The sequence below is a fragment of the Pleurodeles waltl genome, chromosome 5, assembly GCF_031143425.1.
Source record: "Pleurodeles waltl isolate 20211129_DDA chromosome 5, aPleWal1.hap1.20221129, whole genome shotgun sequence".
Classification (NCBI taxonomy): domain Eukaryota; kingdom Metazoa; phylum Chordata; class Amphibia; order Caudata; family Salamandridae; genus Pleurodeles; species Pleurodeles waltl.
In genome coordinates this window covers 1,041,148,070-1,041,165,292 of record NC_090444.1, presented here as the reverse complement: position 1 = coordinate 1,041,165,292, position 17,223 = coordinate 1,041,148,070, and the positions used below count along the sequence as shown (strand labels likewise).

Sequence of the window (17,223 nt, the reverse complement as noted above, 5' to 3'; positions counted from 1 at the left end):
TAAACTGGAGTATACAAATTATACTACCAAGGCCGCTTTCTTCCACTAAGCAAACCAGTTCTTGAAGGCAGCACCGAACACTTTAAAATGGACCTTCTTGTAGTAGCTGGCTCCGTGAGCCTTAAGAGGCAGCCTGTAGCTTCTGCCCCATTAATAGATGATAGATATCAGGTGTATGCTCATAGAGTCCTTGCCCTTTATATCTGCTACCAACGAGCTGTCTCATATATTGGAGGGCAGCAGCAAGCAGATATAACTCCAAATTTGGAAGTGCCAAGTCACCCTGCTCCTTGGGTAATGACATATATTTAATTGCCCTCCTTGTACTGCTTTATGCCCAGATAAATCTGGAAATCATGGCATCCATCGTTTTAAACCAAGAATTGCTAAATTCTAATGGAATAGCTGAGAAGATATACAAGACCTTTGGCAAAAATAACATTTTGATCAAATTACAGTCGACCCATAATAGACCACTGTAAATTATTCAATCTCCCAAGATCTTGTTTAGTCTTTCCAACTACTGGAGTAAGATTCAGCTTGACTATCTGATCTACATTACCACTCACACAGATCCCTAAATATATGCTCAACCATCCGAACCTCCTGAGTGTTTACTAGTCAGTTCACTATGATCTGTGTCTTGCTGCTGTTTAACAAATACACTGAAAACTCCCCGAATTCAGCAGCTGCCCTCTCTGTTACCTGTATAACTATATCTGGGCCAGTGGTCATAACTGTCACATCGTCCGGATATGCTAGAATTTTCATGTCCCACCGATGTACCGGAAATATTGCTTGACTGGCCTCCAGTTTTCGAATAAAGGGATCGATTTACAGTTCAAACAGCAGGGGGAACAGGGGCACCCCTCCTGTGTACCCCTTCCTATCTGCGTAAGCCCAGACTGCCCATCTGTAACTGAGCCACCGGCTTAAGATAAATAGCCTGAACTGCCTTAATATAACATGTCCCCCAAACGAGCCCATTACCTTCCAAAGATATTGCTAATTGGCCCTGTTGAATGCCTTTTCAGCATCCAACAGGGCCATAGCCATTACCTAATTTGCAACTTTAGCTGCGTCGAAGAGCATGATAGCCTGGCAAATGTGAACAGTAGTATCCCTTCCGAGGATAAATCCGTGCTGATTAACAGACACTAACTTGGCAATAATATGACCTAGCCTAGCAGCCAGAACTTCGGAATACATTTTTGAACCACTGTTTGTTAAAGTGATGGGACAATAAGATCGAGGATCGGTGGGGTGGCTTCCCCTTTCTTCAAGAAAATCACAATATTGGCTACCAACCAAGACTCCAAAGGCCTTTGTCCCTGCTGTACTAGCAAGAACAACTCAAGCATATATGAAAGAAGCAACATACCAAAGGCCTTGTAGAATGCAAGCAGAATTTGATCTGTGCCTGCAGCCTTTCCACAAGGCAATTCCGAAATCCTGTCCCTCCTGCGTAATCCTAGCTGTTGCCACACTACCCAGAAATTCATCCATACAGTAGTCTGTTCGCCCCCTAGAGATGGCGCCTGTTAAAGCCCCTCATAGTAACACCAAAAAACTTCCCTAATACCTTTGGAATTCAAGGCCATGTGACCAGAGATGTTTTTTAACTTTGTTGATGTAACCTGCAGCTACCTTCTGACCCGTACAAACTGCTAATAGGTGCCCCACCAGTTTGCTGAACTCATAGGATTCCTGGTGTCTAGCTAAATACTTTTCTGCAGTTTTTTAGCTATTTTTCCGCTAACCAAGGCCTTAGCTAGCGCTATTTGTTGCTGTGCTACGGCAGGATCTGACCCTTCCGTTAAAGCTTTAACAAGGAGGGCTTCTGACTTGCTAGGAGCCTGATATAGCTCCATATTGCATAATTAATCTTGCTTCTGGCGGTTTAAGCTAAACCTGAGGGTTTGCCCCAGCACCCCTGCCTTAGAAGTGTCCCAGACCACCGATAAGGGGGAACTCCTTATGTTTAGTTTAAAAAAATTCTGGGATTCACAAATTCATCCATTGAATATTAGTAGGATCAGCAAGAAAACCCCTCTCAAAGGTCCAACACTAGCCCTTTCTTGTGTACCCTTCTAAAGATAGCTCTAAAACCAGGGGGTTGTGGTCTGAAATAAGCCGAGGAAACAGCTCTATTCAAGCATCTTTTTATTAGTTTAGCAGTTAAAAAGAAATAGTCCACCTGCAAAAGAGCCATGAGAGGCAGAATAATAGGTGAAACTGGGATCAAGTGCTTTCAGCTTGAGCCAAGCATCTGCGAGGTCAATCTCCTTTTGTAAACTACAAAATGCCCTAAATACTTGTGGCTTGCGGCCAACTTTAGGGCCCATTACAACACTATGATTATACCTAGATCCATTTAAGCTGACATCCACATAACATATATGGGGCAGGCCACAACACTAGCTCTGCAGAGAGATAGTCTAAAACATCAGGCTCATCCAACACTGACCCATATAATGTGTATAACAAGAAAGACCCTCCACCATATGAACATTCTGCAATAGCCCATCTCCCAAATTAACTGGCAGAGCAATGCATACCAATGTTTAAAATCACATGGCCTACTGCAAGCAAGAATGGCTACCCCTCAGGTTTTGTTGCCGTGAGCTGAGCATGTGACCAGTGACAAGCCCAGCGTTTCCAGCAGATCCTTGTTGGATCTATCTATACGAGTTTCCTGGAGGCAGTAGAGATCTGCCTTAAGGGCCTTCAGAGACTCTGCCATCCTTCTCATTTTTGCCCAGTCATTATGACCACAAATATTTACAGTAGGTATACATAATTTCGCCATATTAACAACATGTCATATTTGTCCACCCGCACAAAACAACATTGATCAAGTAGACTGCTTGCATGTCCGGTGCAACCCCATCCCTTAATTTTACTTTTCCATTCCCATTCTCTGTCACACTGCACCCCACTCCCTACCATTGCTGCTTTGACAATATCGTCATCTCTGACCCCTTGTATCTTTTTCCTTTTGGAACCCACCTCCCAGTGTGAACCCTCCCCTCTCCCACACCCTACGCCCCCTCCGAACCTGACCCAGAGAACCATTCCCATACCTGACCCCAAACCCGGTGTAATCCCCTTTAATGTGAGGAAGTCAAACTATCCAAGGACTTCTTGGCCAAGACTTCAGACATAAAGGTTCTGGTTTTGCCCTTAAAGTTGGTTTTGATACTGGCAGGGGCCAACAGGAATGCCTCTGCCCCGGGCAGCTTGGAAAGGCACAATCAGCTGTCTGAGTCTCCACCCACACCCCCCTGTAGTATGACAAAAGTAAAGGCGTACGAGGAAAGTGAGACCATTATAGCAGCGCTGCGCATCAGGCATGCCTTCAGATATATAGTCTGTCTGAGGATGGAATTTCCAAAATAAATGAGTATGGCTCTAGGTCTTTCATCTGCAGTAGTCCCATTTCAAGGCAACTGTCTCAAATCTTTGCCTTCCTTATCATCCTTATCCTTCGCTGTTAAGAGGGCTGCGGGCTTCCCTTCAGTCTTGTTATATGGCTGTCTCCGCTGTTTAACTGTGGCCCCAAGTGCTGCGGAGAGGCTACTTTCACTAGCCACAGTTTGACAAGAACTTGCTCTGCCATTGCTGGGGCGAGGGCTGAGGCTGTTATAATCTGAGCCCTATAAAGTTTATCCCCTCCTTCTCGGGATAGATCTGAGGTTTTGCTATTAATTGCAGGACCAACTTTATGGGCAGGTACTTTTGACTTCTTCACCCTGAGAGCACGTCTTCCACATCCAAACCAATATTCAAACTCTGGTGAGTGATTTAACTTGTCTCCATACATTAATTCTGTGCACACTCCTGGGAGCTTATCAGAACCCCCCCTTCCATGAGGGTCATCCGGGCATGTCATACAGTCAGTCTGCTTTGGCTGTTCTGGTCCCAGTAAGCTACTGGTTCCAAGCTGTCCACTATTAACATCTAACTTGCCCGCAGACACTGGAAGGCAAAGTCCACCCACACTAAGTTTTGTCCCAGCCCCAGAGACCTCAACACTCAAACAACATTGAGTAGCTTCAGAGGCTAAAAGCCTTTCTTCCCTCATCAATGCCTTGCCATTGCTGCCCTTATCCATAGAAAACAGGTTGCAGGCTTTCTCATTTACTTGCGGCTCAGGCTGTGTGAGAGGTACCAGAGTGAAAAAATTCTGTGATGAGCAGCTGCAGCACATCACGTGGGGTAACAGAGCTGCCTCTGGATTACCAGAGTCAGTACACGCAGCCGGAATGGGAGCGCTTACCTTCTTGGCAGCACTTGTAGTTGCACTTGTATCTTGTCTCCTGCCAGTGGGGCCACCACTTGCTCATTCCTGTTTGGGCAACCAAACCCCCGGAGTGGAGCGCAAGCCTGCTATGCGACCTTTAGTCTGTCATGAGCGGCTTGGTCTATGTCCCCTCTTCCTTACGTATCTCCTAGCATTCTGGACACATAGATGAGGGGTTAATTGAGCCTCTATGTTGTTGTTTTTATCATACAAAGTCTGGAACAATTTCAGAAGTGACCTCTTGGCCCTGTTTGTCTGGAGGACGTTTCAGTTACCCACTCTGGTTTGCTAGTTGCCTACATGTTTTAATGGGGGAGTTCTGTTGATCAATTTTTTCTAGGGAACCTAATTCTAAAACCAGATCATCTTCCACCTGATTGGCCTCCTTTTGCTTAGCAGTCATCACCGCCATTGACTCGCTCTTGTCGTTGCCTTAGATGCATCCTAGCTAGTTGCTATTGGGGTATCTCCTTTTTATTTTGAAAACGTTTGCAATCAACTGGGCCACTTCGTGTTTCATCCCACTGTCTCTAAATATGTTCGTCGAGATTTGAAAGTGGGTTTCAGTGGCCGTAAGAGGGCCTTCACACCAGTTGACTTCAACAAGGCCATGGTCTGATATTGAGATATCCGCAACAGCTGCAAATAGTAATCTGCATCTTTAAGGGTAGAACATAACAACATAATATATTCGTTAATGGGACTTATGCACCTGGCAAAAAAGGAAAGTTCCTGTCATCCGTTTGTAAAGTAAAGCGGTCGTCCTTCAGGCCCCAATGTGCCAAGTGACATCTCGAGCCCTTGGGTAAGTTCTCTGTGCCCTCCTGAGCTTCCCCTACCCAACCAGGGTCCCACACTAGATTCAAATCTCCCTCCACTATCACCTCTTCCACAGCTCCTTCCATGGACTTTCCAATAGTGGCTTTGAGGGAGTCATCCTTTCTGACAATTGGGACATATAGGTTTATATATGTAGTGGAGGTTCTGTGCCCCTTTTCTGTATTTTCAAGAGCCCCCTCACAGGGTACCTTACCACACATACCTCCTTCACTGCCAGTCTGTTGTTTACTAGGATTGCCACCCACTGCTTTCTACATACGTGCTGAGGCCCAAAACTGAATGGAGTATTTCCTGTTCCTCATTTTAAAGAGGTCTTTGCAGAACAATGATGCTCCTGAAGTAAAATTAAATCAAGGTTGTATGTCTCTGGGTATATTGCCAGTGTTAGCATCTTTTGTTCGGAGGATTTAGCCCCTGTATGTTACGTGGGACCAACCTGAAAGTACTGGCAAATACAAGGTGTATTTTCTAAAAGTGGCATTCCACAACTGTTCAAGTCAAAATCAAGGGCATAATTAGGGACCTCAGTGTAACCCTAAAAGCCCCAAAGAAAGATAATACAATGATGAAACCATGGAACCATTTCAGCCTATGCTGCCCAGATATCATTATTCAATAAAGTTTTCCAAAGGTCTGTCATTTCTTCCTCCCCTACCACATCCCTATCTTCTAAAGTGTGCCCCATCTACTAGGTCAACTCAAGCCCGACTTGGGTCCAGGCCACTCACTGAGCGGTCCTACACCCCAACAGAATGCTTACTAGCTAATCTGAAGCTACTGATCAAGCCTCTCCTCTTGTTTTCTGCGTCTTTCGGGAAGGGTCTCAGCTTGTAGCTAACCCAGTGCAAGCGATATCTTTGTAGATTGTTAGTCGGGTTGGCGGGATGTCCCCGGGTTGTGTCCGCTCCTTGGCACAGGGATCTGGCTGCAGCATCTCTTTAGATTAAGATCAGGAGCAAATTCATCTAATTTTGCATTCCCATGTAAACATGAGGCAGAAAGGATTCCTGAGCGATATTTCCTTTCGTAGGTGATCTATCAGTGCCTTAAAGTCTTGTCTCTTCTAAATTGTTACTACTGAATTTATTTCATTTTGGATTTTGACACCATGTGAGCCGAGATCTTCCTTCTATCAAGCTGCAGGGACAATCTGTTTCTCTAGAATACAGCTGTGAATTCTTGTGATATCATCAGATGTGTGTTCCGTCAAGTCCAATACATTTGGGAGCATCAGAGCCTAGTAGGTTCCTGAAGAGCTAAAGGAGAAATTCTTTCAGGTGGTCTTCAGATGTGAATGAAGGGACCCCAAACATTCTAATGTTGTTTCGGCTGAACCTATTTTCTAAGGTTTGTAACCATCCCTGGAGCTATAAGTTTTGTTCCTGTAGTAGTAGTATCTCCTGTTTGACACATTTGTGTTCTACTTCCCACACATACTTGTTCTCTTCTGAAGAGAAAACACGTACCCCCAGTTCAATGACATATTTTTTAAGGTTTGGGAGATACCTGCTGATTGATGTATGCGTAAAGCCCTCCCAGGTCCTCTCTGAGACCCAGGAACAGTAAATCTAAGTACTAGTGAATAACCGGTGCCTCCTCCAGTTCAGTATCATTCATTTTAGTTGTGTTGGCTTGGGCAGGACACGGTTTGGCTTTCTGGCTTCTCTTGTCACCTGATGAAAATGTATTTGCCCATATGTCCTTGAGACAGTTCTCTTTCTTACCTTTGACTCATTTTAAGAGTTTAGGCTGTAGCTTGCCAAGAAGAGGGACTGACTCAGCAAGGGGGCGCAGACACCCAGCGCAGGTATGTGCTCAGAAAACACTCTTCTAAGAGGAGAAGGGGCACTTAAGGTCTCTGGGGCTTCCTGCCTTCACTCAGGTCACGGCTTGCTCTTAGACAGAATGTATGTAGAGTTCAGATCTGTGGAGGCAAGGCCCACTCTGATTCGGTGTTCTGCCCAAGTAGGCCACTTTGGTGCGGGTCAGCACATCGCAAGCCACCAAGGCAGGCACTCAAACTATGGCACACTAGATATCACTGTTTCAGGAGGGGAAGGTGGTGTCTGGGCACTACCTACAACTCCTGAAGCTTTTTACATGCTGCGAGTCATCGATCTAGATTTAGGAGATGCACATTTCTCTGGGTGGAGTTGGGGGGAGGGAAGTGTGGGGCATGGGCACATCCAGTCTCAGTTAATTTTGTTGTACTGGGTCTGCACTGGCACGCCCCATTGTCACCTCCCTTCCTCCTTAGTGAGAGGGGCCTCCACATCAAAGTGTAAATTAATTTTAGAGACCAGGGGCACTCTTTTCTCTTTAACTCTTCACTGCTTCTGTGGCACCTGTTGAGCCTAGGTTCCCCAAACCTCAAATCTTCACCCCTGGGATGCCTGCCTCTTATCACTGGGCCCAGTCTATCTAAAGCTCTCTTGGTGGGGCATCCACAACCACCAACAGCAGCCCTTCAATCACCATAGTGTGGGGGTATGGAGGCTGTAAAGACTCATCTCCGTGCCCACCCTCAGTCCATATTACTTCTAGTAGGCTCTAGTGTTGTTGTTTTAGACCCAGTTCACCATTTTGAATCACTCCCTTGTGGTCGGAGACAGAGTCCCCTGTCACAAGAGGTGATGTGAGGTATCAGAATCTCAGCAGCTTCCCGACCCTCTCCATCCCTAGGAGGGTGAGGTTTCCGCACAAGGTCCGATCGCCAGAGGGAATCACACCACCCGGACTGTGGAGTAGAGTGACGTAGCTCTGAGTCTGTTTACACAGCCTCCTCCGCAGTGTTCTTAGACAATTTTGCATTTAACCTTCCCATCCCCTTATGCGATCCTACCTCCCTCGATATTAAGGCAGAGGAAGGACAACTACTGGTTCACAATACCTTCAAAGTCTGAAAAGCTTGCCTATTTTGGAGGTCTATGTTAAGGCAGGTACCATATTGCAGATACTCAAAGATTTGGCTGCGACTGTGTCAGTGTTGTAAAACTATAGCACCTTAGCAATTAAAGCACTGAGCAGGCCCTTCCCATCACCCTACTTATCACCCGGGAAGTCTTCTGCTAGGTATAAATGTATATTCTTCTTGGATATGACAGTAGAGCAAGTTAGAGCAGTGTTCAAATTCCCATGAGAGGTAGAAAACTCTTCCTCACACTGAATGTTAGTCTCTAACTGACCTTGTAATCTTGGAGCCACATATCCAACACACTGACACTAGCCTGTCTCTGAGAGAGACAACTAGACTGATATTTTTACCTGCAGTTTTTAGCATTAGGCCACCTTATTCATTAAGAAGAACAATTATTTTATCTTCAGGCAAACAGCAATCAGATGGAGCTGGTTGATTCATGGTATTAAATAAAAAATTTCCTTGTAGCACTATATTTTATTTTGAGCTAGATGGCTAATGAAAATGTCACTTACCCAGTGTACATCTGTTCGTGGCATCAGTCGCAGTAGATTCGCATGTTCTGCAATAGCTCGCCATCTGGTGTTGGGCCGGAGTGTTACAAGTTGTTTTTCTTCGAAGAAGTCTTTCGAGTCACGGGACCGAGTGACTCCTCCTTTTGTCTCCATTGCGCATGGGCGTCGACTCCATCTTCGATTGTTTTTCCCCGCAGAGGGTGAGGTAGGAGTTGAATTGTAGTAATAGTGCCCATGCAATGGAGTGACTAAGTATGCACCTATTTAAGGTTGAGATGATACATATATAAATAATTGAAGGTAACTTCCAAACTGCTACAGGCTCCCGGGGAGGCGGGTGGGCACATGCGAATCTACTGCGACTGATGCCACGAACAGATGTACACTGGGTAAGTGACATTTTCAGTTCGATGGCATCTGTCGCTGTAGATACGCATGTTCTGCATAGACTAGTAAGCAGTTATTTCCCCAAAAGCGGTGGATCAGCCTGTAGGAGTGGAAGTAGTCTGAAATAATGTCCTTAATACAGCTTGACCTACTGTGGCTTGTTGTGCGGATAACACGTCTACACAGTAGTGCTTGGTGAATGTGTGAGGCGTAGACCATGTGGCTGCCTTACATATTTCTTGCATTGGGATGTTTCCTAGAAAGGCCATGGTAGCACCTTTCTTTCTGGTTGAGTGTGCCCTTGGTGTAATGGGCAGCTGTCGTTTAGCTTTAAGGTAGCAGATTTGGATGCATTTAACTATCCATCTGGCTATACCTTGTTTTGAAATTGGGTTTCCTGCATGAGGTTTTTGAAATGCAATAAAGAGTTGTTTAGTCTTTCTGATGTTTTTTGTTCTGTCAATGTAATACATCAATGCTCTTTTGACATCTAATGTATGTAGCGCCCTTTCAGCTACGGTATCTGGCTGTGGAAAGAACACTGGAAGTTCCACTGTTTGATTTAGATGGAACGGTGAAATAACCTTTGGCAAAAATGTAGGATTGGTCCTTAAGACGACTTTATTTTTGTGTAGTTGTATAAAAGGTTCCTGTATTGTAAACGCCTGAATCTCGCTTACTCTTCTTAGGGAAGTAATGGCGATGAGAAATGCCACCTTCCAGGTTAGGAACTGTATGTTGCAGGAGTGCATGGGTTCAAAAGGTGGACCCATAAGTCTAGTTAGGACAACATTTAGGTTCCATGAAGGAACAGGTAGTGTTCTTGGTGGTATAATTCTCCTAAGGCCCTCCATGAATGCTTTAATGACTGGTATCTTATATAGGGAAGTTGAATAGGTAGTCTGCAGGTATGCAGAAATTGCTGCAAGGTGTATTTTAATGGAAGAGAAAGCTAGGTTAGATTTTTGTAAGTGAAGCAAGTAACCCACTACATGTTCTGGAGTTGTGTGTAATGGTTGTATTTGATTAATATGGCAGTAGCAAACAAACCTCTTCCATTTACTTGCATAACAGTGCCTGGTGGATGGCCTTCTGGCCTGTTTTATGACTTCCATACATTCTTGGGTAAGTTGTAAGTGCCCGAATTCTAGGATTTCAGGAGCCAGATTGCTAGATTCAGCGATGCTGGATCTGGGTGTCTGATCTTTTGGTTGTGCTGTGTCAACAGATCTGGCCTGTTGGGCAATTTGATGCAGGGTACCACTGATAGGTCTAGCAGCGTTGTGTACCAGGGTTGCCTTGCCCAAGTTGGTGCTATCAATATGAGTTTGAGTTTGCTTTGACTGAGTTTGTTTACCAGGTAAGGAAGGAGAGGGAGAGGAGGAAAAGCGTAAGCAAATATCCCTGACCAGTTCATCCATAGGGCATTGCCTTGGGATTGTTTGTGTGGGTATCTGGATGCGAAGTTTTGGCATTTTGCGTTCTCCCTTGTCGCAAACAAGTCTATCTGAGGTGTTCCCCAGAGTTTGAAATAAGTGTTCAGAATTTGGGGGTGAATTTCCCATTCGTGGACCTGTTGATGATCTCGAGAGAGATTGTCTGCGAGTTGATTTTGGATCCCTGGTATAAACTGTGCTATTAGGCGAATTTGGTTGTGAATTGCCCAATGCCAAATATTTTGTGCTAGCAGGCTTAACTGCGTGGAGTGCGTCCCCCCCCTGCTTGTTTAGATAATACATTGTTGTCATGTTGTCTGTTTTGACGAGAATGTATTTGTGAACTATTATTGGTTGGAAGGCTTTTAGTGCTTGAAAAACTGCTAGAAGTTCTAGGTGATTGATATGCAGTTTTGTTTGATGTACGTTCCATTGTCCTTGTATGCTGTGTTGATCGAGGTGTGCTCCCCACCCTGTCATGGAAGCATCTGTTGTTATTACGTATTGTGGCACTGGGTCTTGGAAAGGCCGCCCCTTGTTTAAATTTATGTTGTTCCACCACAGAAGCGAGAGGTAAGTTTGGCGGTCTATTAACACCAGATCTAGAAGGTGACCCTGTGCTTGAGACCACTGTGATGCTAGGCATTGTTGTAAGGGCCTCATGTGCAGTCTTGCGTTTGGGACAATGGCCATGCATGAAGACATCATGCCTAGGAGTTGTAATACCATCTTTGCTTGTATCTTTTGTGTTGGATACATGCGTTGTATGATGGTGTTGAAATTTAGAATTCTTTGTGGACTTGGAGTGGCTACTCCCTTTGATGTGTCTATTATGGCTCCTAGGTATTGTTGTACCTTGCGCGGTAGAATGTTGGATTTTGTAAAGTTGACGGTGAACCCGAGTTTGAAGAGGGTTTGTATGATCTGATTTGTGTGATTTGAGCACTGTATGAACGAATGGGCCTTGATTAGCCAGTCGTCCAAATATGGGAACACATGTATTTGCTGCCTTCTTATGTGTGCAGCGACTACCGCTAAACATTTGGTAAAGACTCTTGGTGCGGTTGTTAATCCGAAAGGCAGTACCTTGAATTGGTAATGTATTCCTTTGAATACAAACCTTAGGTATTTCCTGTGCGATGGGTGTATTGGTATATGGAAATAAGCATCCTTGAGGTCTAAAGTTGCCATGTAGTCGTGTAGTTTTAGCAATGGCAATACTTCTTGTAGTGTGACCATGTGGAAGTGGTCTGATTTGACGAAAGTGTTCACTACTCTGAGGTCTAGGATTGGTCTCAGTGTTTTGTCCTTCTTTGGTATCAGAAAGTACAGTGAGTAAACTCCTGTGTTTATTTGTGTGTTTGGCACTAATTCGATTGCATTCTTTTGCAATAGTGCCTGCACTTCTATCTCCAGGAGATTGGAATGGTGTGTTGTTAGATGTTGTGCTTTTGGTGGTATGTTTGGAGGGAATCGTAGAAATTTTATGCAATAACCATGTCGGATAATTGCTAGAACCCAAGTGTCTGTAGTGATTTTCTCCCATGCTTTGTAATAATGACCTATTCTTCCCCCCACTGGTGTTGTGTGGAGGGGGTGAGTGACATGTGAGTCACTGTTTAGTAGTAGGGGTTTTGGGGCTTTGAAATCTCCCTCTATTTCTAGGGAATTGCCCTCCTCTGTATTGTCCCCGAAAACCTCCTCTATACTGTCCCTGGTAACTGGACGGTGTGGCTTGTGAGGTGCTGGCTTGTGTGCTTTGACCCCGAAACCCCCCTCGAAAGGGCGTTTTACGGAATGTGCTGTAATTTCCTCTGCTCTGCGGGGAGTAGAGTGCGCCCATGGCTTTGGCAGTGTCTGTATCTTTTTTCAGTTTCTCAATCGCTGTGTCCACTTCTGGACCGAACAGTTCTTTTTCATTAAAAGGCATATTGAGAACTGCTTGTTGAATCTCTGGTTTAAATCCAGACGTTCGGAGCCATGCATGCCTTCTGATAGTTACAGATGTATTAATTGTCCGTGCAGCTGTATCTGCAGCGTCCATGGAGGAGCGTATCTGGTTGTTGGAGATGGTCTGTCCCTCTTCAACCACTTGTTTTGCCCTATTTTGTAAGTCCTTGGGCAGATGTTCAATGAGATGTTGCATCTCGTCCCAGTGGGCTCTGTCATAGCGCGCAAGTAGTGCCTGGGAGTTCGCGATGCGCCACTGGTTTGCAGCTTGTGCTGCGACTCTTTTACCAGCTGCATCGAACTTGCGGCTTTCTTTATCTGGGGGTGGTGCATCTCCAGATGTGTGAGAGTTGGCCCTTTTCCTAGCTGCTCCTACAACGACAGAGTCTGGTGGCAGCTGTGTAGTGATGAAAACCGGGTCCGTAGGAGGCGGCTTATACTTTTTTTCCACCCTTGGTGTGATTGCCCTACTTTTGACCGGCTCCTTAAAGATGTCTTTTGCGTGCCGGAGCATACCAGGGAGCATAGGCAGGCTTTGGTATGAGCTGTGGGTGGAGGAGAGTGTGTTGAATAAGAAATCATCCTCGACCTGTTCTGAGTGGAGGCTTACGTGGTGAAATTGTGCTGCTCTAGCCACCACTTGAGAGTACGCGGTGCTGTCTTCTGGTGGAGATGGCTTTGTAGGGTATGCCTCCGGACTGTTATCTGACACTGGGGCGTCATATAGGTCCCATGCGTCCTGATCTTGGTCACCCTGGCTCATGGTGGTGTGAGCTGGGGAGTGTGATGGAGTTTGTGCTGGTGAAACGTTAATCACGGGCGGAGGAGAGGGTGGTGGTGTAAGTCTTTTCACCACTTTTGGTTGTGGTGTTTGTTCCGTCTGGAACTCCAACCTTCTCTTTCTCCTAATGGGGGGAAGGGTGCTTATTTTTCCTGTCCCCTGCTGAATGAAGATACGCTTTTGCGTATGGTCCACATCAGTTGCTTGTAGCTCTTCCTCAAACCTATGCTTCTGCATTTGGGAGGTTAGCAAGTGCTCTTCTGTATAAGAGCCTGAAGCTGGGTCGCTTGCAGTCTGTTTCGGCATTGAAACTTTGTCTGCGTGTTTTTTCGGCTCCGAGGTGACTTTTTTCCTTTTCGGGGCCGAAACCTCTCGGCGTCGATCTGTTTCGGTGCCGCTGTCTCGGCGTCGAGCCGTGTCCACACCGGCATCTCGGTGTCGAGGCTTGTCTCCAGCACTTTCTCGGTCCCGAGAAGGCTGCGTGCCGGTGTCTCGACCGGAGTCGGACGATCTCGGCACTGTTTGGGCCTTTTTCGGTGCCGATGGTCGGTCACCGATTTTATGGGTCGAGCCATGGCCTGGTGGCAGTGGCGTCCCCTGGGCCTTATAAATGTTCCTTTGAGTGGATTTCGACGTCTTACTCACGGTTTGTGTATCGTCGAATCCTTCGGAGTCTGAGTCTTGGATCGAGAAGGTACCTTCCTCTTCTTGTTCCTCGAACTCTCGTTGGGCTGTCGGTGCGGACGCCATTTGAAGTCTTCTGGCTCGACGGTCTCGGAGTGTCTTTCGGGACCGGAACGCACGACAGGCCTCGCAGGTGTCTTCGCTGTGCTCAGGTGACAGGCACAGGTTGCAGACCAAGTGTTGGTCTGTGTAGGGGTATTTATTGTGGCATTTGGGGCAGAAACGGAACGGGGTCCGTTCCATCGGCGTTCTTCAGCACGCGGTCAGGCCGACCAGGCCCCGACGGAGGATCGAAAAAACTACCCCGAAGGGCACCGGAGCTCTCCGATCTTCGATGCGGTGTGGAATCTAAGTACGCCGATCCCGAACGCAACAATACCGACGAAAATCTTCCGAAATTAGCTAATTTTCCGTTCCGAAACTCGGAGCGACAGGAACACGTCCGAACTCGATGGCGGAAAAAAAACAATCGAAGATGGAGTCGACGCCCATGCGCAATGGAGACAAAAGGAGGAGTCACTTGGTCCCGTGACTCGAAAGACTTCTTCGAAGAAAAACAACTTGTAACACTCCGGCCCAACACCAGATGGCGAGCTATTGCAGAACATGCGTATCTACAGCGACAGATGCCATCGAACATTAGGTTTCGTCCAGAGCTCCTGCATCAGCTTGAGAACATGGGATTCTACAGGTTACATATTGGCGACGTTCGCAGTGCCTGCGTCCGTTTGCGTGAGTGTGCTGATATTTGAGTTAAGTTAGTAGCTTGGTGGGCTGGATGGCTCCAAGTTTACAAAGCCCTGACAGGAAGCAAAAGGAAACTTCAGCACAAAGAGGGCTGGTATCAGGATAAGAATCACTGGCAGTGAGACTGGTAGCCAGCCAGATGGACTTGAGCCATGTATAATTGTACAAACATTGAGCTGGAAGTATCTGTGGTTGAACGCCTCTATTGTAGAAGGCATAAATGCTGAATTATTTACTCCTAACTTTGAACTCAAGGTATCTATGATGAAATCAGACACCAAAAGATATGGCAATTGCTGAATCCACTTTGTTGTGCATATAGAACAAAGAAAACTGGATCAGCCTCAACACAAATAGCTTTGTTTTAGCAATCCAGATAATGAAAAAGGAAATCTCTGTGCAGAGGGTATGGTGAATAAGAACTACAATACTGCTGCATACCTCATTCCGCACGGTATGGGGAAAAGCACAATAGCCACCCTGCAATATGTGGTAAGGTAAAGAGGGTGAAGGGATCAAGTTAGAGAAAGTCCTATGAGCTATGTTACAGCCAACATTTTTGTCTTTTGACACCTGTGTACTGGAACATTCGGCGGAAGCAGCAGAACATCGGAAAAATGCAATTTCTTTCACTCCTTTTTATGAGCACAAAGAGAACATACATGCACAGAATGTCTGTAGAGAATGCAGGTCAGCTGCTGTACACTGCTGGTGGCACTTTGTGGATGGGGTGAACTGCAAAAGTTGTGTCAACGTATCAAGTTAAACACGAAAAGTGGAGAACTAAACAAAAAAATCCACTAAAAAAGTATGTCAATGTGGAAATATACCACTTGCAGCAAGAACATCATGCCTGCCCCTCTGCCGCTGGTGAAATACCTGATAACAGCAGACTTACTGTTTCTATTTTTTGACAGCATGAACCTGCAAGGGTGTACATCTGTTAAGTGGAAAGGGTCATCATGGAATGCACATATTTGATCAGTACAGCAGAACTATATGTTTTAATATTTTTGAAAAATAGTTTCTGGACTTAAATAAAAAGGAACTCATATATTGATTGGGATTGTAGAAATATTTCAAAAACTGAGCTTTTTAGCACAAAAGTACTTACTTGGTCCAGCACATCTTTCTTTGCTGACCTCCACATAATCTGAGCAATTAGTTGGTACAAGGGTTGAGGATTTTTCCTGCAGTAAGGTCGATATAAGAGCTGCTCCCACCAGTGCCTGACCCAAAATGGATCAATTCCAAGAAACAGTACAAGTCCATACAAATCTAGAAACAAACAGAAAAGCAATAGGGTATCCTGACAATCTGGAAACAGTAAAACAGCATTCTTAAAAATAAAACATAGCATCTTATACATAACGTTGCACACAGGCAAAACCTTTCCACATTCCAAAGCAACAGACAATCTCAGAACTCTTTCATTTACAGACTCTGTCTAGTGAGCTGCTCCATAAGCAGCAGAGCTAGCCAAACAAGTTAAGCAACAAGACAGTCAGGACTATATGATGTCTGAAAACTAGGACCACATAGGAAGAGATAAAGCACCCAATCAAACATCCAAGTGAACATTTATTATGATGCTACATGTCATATACTGAGAGGTGGCCTGGGGTATGAAGACTTACATCACTATTACTATGCCCTGTATTGTTCCTCCCATTAGTCTTTTTTTTCTGCCACACTCTGGGGGCTCTGCCTTCTCCTATTACTTTCAGACATCCAGATCCGAGGTCTCACATTTCTAGAAATGCCTTTTTCCCCCTGACATTGTGTTTTGGCTCTCCTAACCCACATAAGGCCAAAGAGCAGGTTGGGGGGAGGGGGCACTCTCACACCCTTAGATCACTAACTACATGGGGGTCCGTCACTCCCTTATACTCCTCTCCTTGAACATCCGGGGACTCAACTCCTCCAACAAACGCACCCAAATCTGGCGTTACATCCCCTAACACAACCCTGACATAATCTTCTTGCATGACACACATCTCCTCCTGAAGGACCAGCACCGCATGCATCATCCGCAATACGATCGCCAATATTGGGAACTCACCCACAGGGAAAACAGCAAGAGTCACCATACTATGTAAAGCCCATGTGGGACTCTGTGTCCAAAGATAAGGAGAGTTGCTACATCAAACTCCAAAAAAGGCGCACAGCTCCTTACTATATATTCTCCCAACTTGACACAAAACAAGGACGCCAAGGGCGACATAGTTTGAGACGACCATGCTAAAAAAAGAAATCACTGAACTCGGCCTGGCTGATGCCTGGCGCTATCTCCATCCAGGCATCAGGGACTACTCTTTTCATTCCCATTTTCATAACTCATACTCAAAGATTGACCACATACTTGTAACCCCATCAACTCTAAGCCATGTAGGCTCGGCTGAGATGTCTGATATTTCCATATTGGACCACGCATGTGTGGAGCTGACCTGGTCGAGTGGTTGTGGACCCCAACCAGGTCAAACACACTGGCGCCTAAAATCCAACATCCTGAGAGATCTGGTAAACAAGGTGACCAAAGCAACATCCATTACAGACTTTTTCTCAAATAACCCACACACTCTGATGCTTCCATAGCAACAATAGGAGGTGCCCTCATTACACTCAAGATTGAAAGAGAGCTAGAGAACTCTTCCTGCTAGAAA

General features: G+C 45.6%; 1 protein-coding gene across 3 annotated transcripts in view; it reads right to left on the bottom strand.

The window, feature by feature from the left end:
* The window catches only part of SHPRH (SNF2 histone linker PHD RING helicase), a 746,219-nt gene that overhangs the window by 383,755 nt on the left and 345,241 nt on the right, over positions 1 to 17,223 (bottom strand). For all 3 annotated transcript variants that reach the window (XM_069235239.1, XM_069235238.1, XM_069235240.1), the window contains exon 12: positions 15,675 to 15,838. In XM_069235239.1, coding sequence (XP_069091340.1) covers positions 15,675 to 15,838 — 164 coding nt within the window. The remainder of the gene's footprint in view (positions 1 to 15,674; positions 15,839 to 17,223) is intronic.